This window comes from Triticum urartu, chromosome 2A (genome assembly GCF_056163025.1).
Source record: "Triticum urartu cultivar PI428250 chromosome 2A, HENAU_Tu73, whole genome shotgun sequence".
Lineage (NCBI taxonomy): Eukaryota > Viridiplantae > Streptophyta > Magnoliopsida > Poales > Poaceae > Triticum > Triticum urartu.
This window is the reverse complement of record NC_141874.1, coordinates 22,987,872-22,995,507: the sequence shown is the minus strand read 5'-3', so window position 1 is coordinate 22,995,507 and position 7,636 is coordinate 22,987,872. Positions and strand designations below refer to the sequence as shown.

The 7,636-nt window shown below is 51.6% G+C and overlaps 2 protein-coding genes across 2 annotated transcripts; one reads left to right on the top strand and one right to left on the bottom strand.

The window, feature by feature from the left end:
- On the top strand, positions 1 to 1,802 carry LOC125535189 (3-oxo-5-alpha-steroid 4-dehydrogenase (DUF1295)). Its single transcript, XM_048698233.2, has 3 exons — positions 1 to 293; positions 411 to 674; positions 1,100 to 1,802. Exons 1-3 carry the CDS (start codon positions 75 to 77, stop codon positions 1,577 to 1,579), a joined length of 963 nt encoding a protein of 320 aa, XP_048554190.2. The 5' UTR covers positions 1 to 74; the 3' UTR covers positions 1,580 to 1,802.
- A 1,528-nt stretch (positions 1,803 to 3,330) lies between these two features.
- On the bottom strand, positions 3,331 to 4,795 carry LOC125535188 (1-aminocyclopropane-1-carboxylate oxidase homolog 1). The gene has a single exon (XM_048698232.2). The coding sequence runs from the start codon at positions 4,540 to 4,542 to the stop codon at positions 3,448 to 3,450; it is 1,095 nt and encodes a 364-aa protein (XP_048554189.2). The 5' UTR covers positions 4,543 to 4,795; the 3' UTR covers positions 3,331 to 3,447.
- Positions 4,796 to 7,636: the final 2,841 nt, after the last annotated feature.

The following is a 7,636-nucleotide window of genomic DNA, read 5'->3' as shown; positions in this document are numbered from 1 at the left end:
CCAACACACACCCTCTCCGCTCAGCTCCGAACGCACACACCACCCGCCACCGAGACACTCGCAGCGCGGTCACCATGGCCGGCGGCAACCTCAAGAACATGGTCATCGCCTTCCTCGTCCCACTCCCGTCCATCCTATTCTACCTCGCCTTCGTCCGCCCCCAAGACGACCACATCGCCGGGCCGGTGTCCTCGTGGTGCGCCGCGCACCCGCTCCTCCTCGCCAACGCCCTCTTCCTCCTCAACGTCGACGTCCTCTTCTGGCTCATCGGCCACCTCCTCTCCAACAACTGGGTAAGCGAAATCCCATCTCGCCGCTCCACTGATTGGCTTCGCCTTGCTGTGTGTAATGTGTCGTTGGACGTCGCTTGCACTGTACCTGTTTGACGAAATGCGTGGCTTGCGTCGCAGCTCATCGACCTGTACTGGACCGTCATCCCGGTGATGCTGCTGCACTACTTCCGGGCGCACCCGGCCGCCGTGGCCAACACGGTCAGATCGGCGCTGGTGGTGGCGCTGACCTGGGTGTGGAGCGCCAGGCTGACGCACAACTACTTCAGGAGGGAAGGGTGGCAGTGGGGCAAGCAGGAGGACTGGCGGTTCTCCGAGATGCGCGGGCAGTACGGCAAGACCTGGTGGTGGATGTCCTTCTTCGCCGTCTACCTCTCCCAGCAGGTAATTCAGGCCTCTTTTTTTTTGAAACGAGGCAAAAGACTCCATTTTCATTAATTAAGGAGAAGGTCTAGGCATAAGCCGTACAGCGGCAAAAAGAAAAGGACTACTCTCGCAATATTAGAGTACTCAGGTGCCTGGCTCCAGCCAGCGCTCAAAGATGGGCTTCCTCTTTGATCTTGACAACGACAACGGAAGTCGGGGTCCAAATTTCCCACGAGACTAGCATCATCACTGAGACAATTCAGGCCTTTTGACCATTTAGTAGAATGCTTGCTTGTATTCAGAACTTTTGGTACATGAGTGAAATGTGTTTGAAGAAATACCCTGCTGCTATTTTTGCTACATAAATCAGCTGGGTCGAAATTCATGGTGGTCATAATCTTGTTACGCCTGATTGACAAAAGTGGCGTGTTTGTTGGACGCAGGTGTTTCTGATTGGCATATGCCTGCCGATGTACGCCATTCACTCCAGCGACCAGCCATTGGGCATCTGGGACCTCGTGGCAACAGTTGTCTGCATCGCCGGAGTTGTGATCGCCTACTTTGCTGACACCCAGCTGCACGAGTTCGTGACCAGGAACGAAAAACTGAAGCAGCTCGGCGAACCGACAGTCCCCACCCTGGAGGACGGCCTGTGGGGGTACTCGCGCCACCCGAACTACTTCGGCGAGCAGCTCTGGTGGTGGGGCGTGTACCTCTTCGCCTGGAACCTGGGGCAGCGGTGGATGTTCATCGGGGCGCTTGTCAACAGCATGTGCCTCGGCTATGTCACCGTGCTCGTTGAGCGGCGCATGCTGAAGCAGGAGCACAGGGCAGAGGCCTACAGGCTGTACCAGAAGAGGACCTCTGTTCTGATCCCCTGGTTCAGGAAGTCCCTCCCTGAACCAAAGGAAAAGGAGACCTAGAGTTCCAGGTGTATTTTCTGTTGGCCGTGTTCCTTCTCCATGTTGCTCACCATGTCGTCCCGTCGTCTCGTGTCGTGTCGTGATTATGTCGTTTGCGCTGTTTATGTGTAATTAACCGTACCAACTGTAACATGTATCCTGATCACCTGTTAATTTGTGTATCCCAAACTTGTTCATCATCTCCATCAGATATATGAAACTGATTGCGGATTGTCCAGACTCAGATCTTACTGCCAACTTTGTGTTTGCTCTGAGAATCATGACATTGAAGTTACCAATGCAATATGGACAGCCAAACCAGGTCAGTTGCATTTTGGCCATCCCCAGCCCATATGTTAACGCACCAAGGTCTTTTACATCAAATGTAAAAATAAAGTTAGTTTGTCCGACAAAACACTCAGCTAACTGGCAGTCAGTTTTGCTTCTCTGCAGCCACTGTGACCTCCTCGACGACGACGACAACCTCGGTATCCTCTTCAGCCTCAGTCACTGGTACCAGGAGCTCGCTGATCTCGAGGATAAGCTCTTCATTCACCTTGCAGGCATCCTCGGCTTTTGGTGTCGAGGGGTCGACCAATGGCGCTTCAACGACAAGGACCTCATACTTGTCCTCGACAACCGGAGCATCGGGTTCTACGGGTGCAGCGACAGCCTTAGGGGTGACCGGCATGTCATCCACCATGGGCTTCTCCCACTCAGGGAAACCCCTTGGACGGCTAGCACAGGAACCCATAGCCCGTTATGGATTGCTCCGGCTGTCGATCGCTGCCGGCCCCGACCACCGACCGGCGCGTTGGTGCCTTGGCAGCGAACGCGGGGAAGAATGGTGGAGGGGTACCGACGGCTGAGGAGGAAGGGCTATTTGTAGTAGAGGAGCAAGGAAATTTGTTGGGCAGTAACAAGAGGATAAGGAGCAGACCATAATTAGGACATGCTTTGGCTGGTTTCCCGGGCTTTTCTGAGGATTCAAGAATTTGAATGGCAGTTATTTACCAGCTGTTATTTGCCGCCGTTTTGTTGGTTCCCACGTTGTTTCCTTGGTCTCCGAAAGCTGAAAGAAAGGCAGCAGCAATGGACACTGGAACATATGCTATACGGGTGGACTGTTCATCACACAGAGCAAATTGCTCAGCTGAAATTTTACTGAGGTTTCAGTGCCACCGCCGACATCGGCAAACCCTGGATTCGAGCCAGGCTCAGCAGTAACTCAAAATGTGGTTGAATTTCAGCCAAAATTTGACCGAAAAGGCGAACCCTGGTGAGCCCAAACAGGGCACATGCATGAAGATGATGATGCCTCGTCAAGGACGTGCCATCTATCTCTCTTCAAGAAGATTCATCATGGATCAACATCGGCTTTCGAAAGCACACTTCGATAACCCTAAAAAAAGGTACACTTTGATCAAATGCTGCACTTTTGCGATGCTATTCGACGCACGGTCCCCCCAACCGATGAACTTAGGAAACTCTCTCAGTGTGTAATCAACAGCCAGTTGCTCATCAGACAGGGTAAACTAGTCTTCAGACTGCTCAACTTTCGCCGAAAGGAACCTCTAAGCAGGAGAAAGGCAGTGTGCCTGTGTGAGTAGCCATAGAGGAAGTGATGATGGGTCGGCGTTTGGATTTTTAAAACTCTGAATTCATGCTTCTTACTTTTGCTCTGCTCTTTCCGGCAGATCACCTGGAAACGAGTCTCAGTTAAGCTTACCGACCCCAATGTATTGATTTGTATTGCTTTTGAAGCACTCAACTTTTGATTTGTATTACTATTTGTATTGCTATCAAAATTCAGTCGGCATGGCCGGATGACGGTGCAGAGTAGACATAGCAGAGTGAATATACAAGTTTGGAGGATTCAGTCATGAGGTTCAGAGCCTGAAGTGCTGGAGTGCAGAGGCACCGGCGAGGCCCTTGACCTTGTAGTACTGCCGGACCACCTCCTCCACCGTCGTGCTCCTGTACCGCGCCTCCTCGCCGTCGGCGACGATCGGCGCTAGCACCCTCGTCGGCGCGGCGGCGCGGTCCGTCCGGAAGAAGCACGCCACGGAGACCCGTGGCCCCACGCCGTTGGACACCACGCGGTGCTCCACGCTCTTGAACCTGTCGTTGGACATGAGCTGCAGGAAGTCGCCCACGTTCACCACCAGCGCCCCGGCCACCGGCGGCACGTCCACCCACGCCGGCGCGTCCTCGACATCGACGAGCACCTGCAGGCCGCCGACGGCGTCCTGGAGCAGCACGGTGAGGAAGCTGGCGTCGGTGTGCCGCGGGGTGCCGAGGGTGAGGTGCGGCTCCGGGCACGCCGGGTAGTAGTGGCAGGCGAGGCTGAGCCCGTCCAGGCACCCGCGCTCCTCCTCGAGGTGACCGGGGCGGAGGCCCAGCGCCTCCGACAGCAGCCCCAGCAGCGCGCGGCCCAGCCGCTGCTGCACCAGCCGCGCGTACTCCGGCGCGACGCGCCTGCACGCCGCCGGCAGCTCCTCGGGCGCCGGCGGCTCCGGCAGCATCTCCACGAAGAGCGTGTCCCGCCAGTTGGCCGCCGTCGACTGGAACAGGTCGAGGTTGCTCTGGTACCGGACGCGCCGGCCGGTGTCCCGGGTGTAGTAGGGCGCCTTGGCCTCCACGGGCTCCTCGATGAAGCCCCGCACCGCCGCCAGCATCGCCGACGTGGCCGCCTCCGGCACGCCGTGGCCCACCACCTGGAAGAAGCCGAACGTCTCCGCGGCCGCCCTCACCTGCGCGACCACCGCGGCCCGCGTGGTGGTGGTGCCCACGGCGGATGACAGGTTGATGACCGGCACGGTGAAGCGATGAGGTCGAGGCGCGCCGTGGGTGAGGGACTCCGGCGGGTGGTGGAAGATGGACGGGACGGCGGTGACGCCCGCGTCGACCAGGCCCTTGACGCCTGCCCTCGTCTCGTCGAACGCCTTGAGGTTGAGGGCGCGGAGGGGCTGGGCGGAGGCCATGGCGTGGACGCGCCGTGGAGTGATCGGTGCCGCCTGCTCCTTTTGATTCACCGGTCTGTGCGTGCCACGGGGTGAGGTGCAGTCGTGGCTCTTTCTTCATCGAACGTGTGCGCCAGTGTGTTGCCGCCGGTGATATCTCATGGTTGCTGCCCATCAGCAGTGGATCGTGTATACGTCACCGACTACTAAATTGGCCGTGTGCACGGCAGACAAGAGAAAGTATATGCAAAAAATATCTGGAAATTTTGTTTCGCCAAGACAAGACTTTTACCAATGATTTACAGAACAACTAAAACTCAGTCGACCGATTTCTTACAAAGTCTCAGTCGACCCTTCAATTGATTTTTTTTTATGCTAGTTTCTTATCACGTTTAATCGGCCTGCTAGGATGACGCGGCCGGCCAGCCTATTTTTTTTTGTCTGTTGGGTTGTGGATGGAAATAGACCATGCAAAGTGCAAAGTGTGTTGTCTTGTTTTTTTTAGTAGATCAACGTGTCTGTCCTATCTTCCCCTATATCTTTTAGCATGTCTTAATCAATAAACATTTTTATTTTCCTCCACGATGTGGGTCAAGGTTTGCTCATATAATATTTGGTAATGCGATAAACCATTTAATCTATGTGCCAAGATTCATGCAAATTTGTGTTGCATTTCCTTTTTCCGGTCACAACATTGTGTAATATATTTTTCAAAATGGATTGAGCCAATTCATTTTGGATTTGCAGGTTAGTTTTCCTTTTATTTTTGTTTGTTCTTTTAAAATTATTAGCTATTTTCATTCTTCTCATTCTTTTCTTGTTCTCTTTTTCTCTCATAATTCCTTCCTTGAAATATGTTTGTGTGCTTTTTTCATTTTTCTTTTTGGCTTTTATTAATTATTAATTGTTCACATTTATTGTCGTCAATGTTGTAACCATATTATTAGCTACATGTACATCTATCCACATGTGACTGCACACATCATATCCACGTGTAACTATGTTTTTTTATTAATTCGTTATTCTTTAGCCTCGAAGGAAAACTTTACAGTATGCATGTCTGTTAATCCATGCACAACTAAACACGTCTTACTACACATGCAATTGGTGAAGGAGTGGCCTTTGCGTATATTTCTCTTTTTTGTTCCTTTTTTCGTCTGAAGAGGGGGTAGTTGCATGTTTGTCAATAGGCACGCAACTGCAAGGGTCGTCCCCGACTACAACTGAATGTCTTTGACGCAACCGCAACTCAACGGTTTGTTTTGTTTTAGTGCGACTGCAACTTTGTGATGTTTTGTCGGGAAGGGAGAAGTTGCATGTTTGCCACTAGGCACGTAACTGCAAGTGTCACTCCCGCCGCAACTCTCTGTTGTTTTGTTCAGGGAGGCAGTTGCATGTCTGTCATTAGGCACGCAACTCCATGCCCACACACCCCAATCGAAACTGACCTTTGTTTTTTCTTTTATAAGTGGGTTATGCAAGAGGGGTACAGTTGCATGTCCGGCACTAGGCTTTGCAACTACAAGTGTCGCCCCATCTACAACTGCATGTCTCCCTCCTGGCTGCAATTGGTCTTGTGTTTTTGTTGGAGGACGGCGGGAGAGGGATGGCAGTTGCATGTCCGATACTAGGCGTCGGGAGATATGGGGCCCAACTGCATGTCCCATGCTAGGCATGCAACTGCATGTCTTCTACCTTGGTCGCAACTGCATGTCTTATAACTTGGTTGCAACTCGACTTCCATTTCTTGTTGTACGGAGAGAGACACCAGTTGCGTGTCCCACACTAGACATGCAATTGCATGTCTTCTAACTTGGTCGCACCTGGGGACCTTTATTTTCTGAGAGAGAGGCCCAGTTGCATGGCCCACACCAGGCACACAACTGCATGTCTTCGAGCATGGTCGCAACTGCATGTCTTATAATTTGGCTGCAACTCGATCTTTTTTGTTTGTCGGATAAGGTGAGGGGCCAGTTGCATGTCGCAGAATAGGCACACAACTACATGTCTTTTCTAACCTGGTTGCATTTTTGTAAGCGCATTTGTTTTGTCGGAGGTGGCGGCGGCAAGAGAGTCGGGGGGGGGGGGGGGCAATTGTAGTCATGCAATTGCATGTCTTCCAACATGTTCGCAATTGCATGTCTTCAAACTTGGTTGCAACCCGTCTAGTTTTTGTCGGATCACGAGAGGGAGCAGTTTGCATGTCCCACTCTAGGCACGCAACTGCATATCTTCTGACTTGGTTGCAATTGGGGCCTTTGTTTGTAATAGGGGTGGTATCAAGAGATAGGGGAGGGCACTTGCATGCTCAAATGTAGTCATGCAATTACATGTCTTCTAACTTTGGTCGCAACTTGACTTTTTCTTCTGCCGGGTAAGGAGAGGGGCCAGTCGCATGTCTTCCAACATGGTCACAACTCGACATTTTTTTTGTCGGATGAGGAGATGGGCCAGTTGCATGTCCCGCGCTAGGCACGCAACTGCATGTCTTCTAACTTGGTTCCAACTGTAAGCGGCTTCCATTGTTTTGTCGGAGGAGGCGATGACAAGTGGCAGGGGGCACTTGCATGCTTAAATGTAGTCATGCAACTGCATGTCTTCCAATATGGTCGCAACTACGTGTCTTCTAACTTGGTTGCAACATGACCTTTTTGTGTTTTTTTTGTCGGATGAGGTGAGGGGCCAGTTGCATGTCGCATAATAGGCACACAACTGCATGTCTTCTAACCTGGTTGCATTTTGTAAGCGCCTTTGTTTTGTCGGAGAGGGCGGCGACAAGAGAGAAGCATGCCCAGCTATAGCCACACAACTAATCTCACAACTAGCTTTGTTATTTTCTCACAATGGGGAGTGGGCATTTTTCAAGACATATTGGTCTTTTTGTTATTTTTTAAAATCATATACAAATTTTTTTGCATTGATTTTTTTTCCCAAGGAACCAGAACAAAAAATTAATTTATTTTTGTGGAAAAAAGAGCATATTAAAGCTGAAATAGTTACTTTTGTCTAGATCCAGGGACACATAAATGTTTGTTGTGGTGGAATGGAGTATCTATAGACGGTGTCCTGCTCTTTTTTCTGTTTGAAGTCTCTGGAATGTGGACCGAGGCTCAAC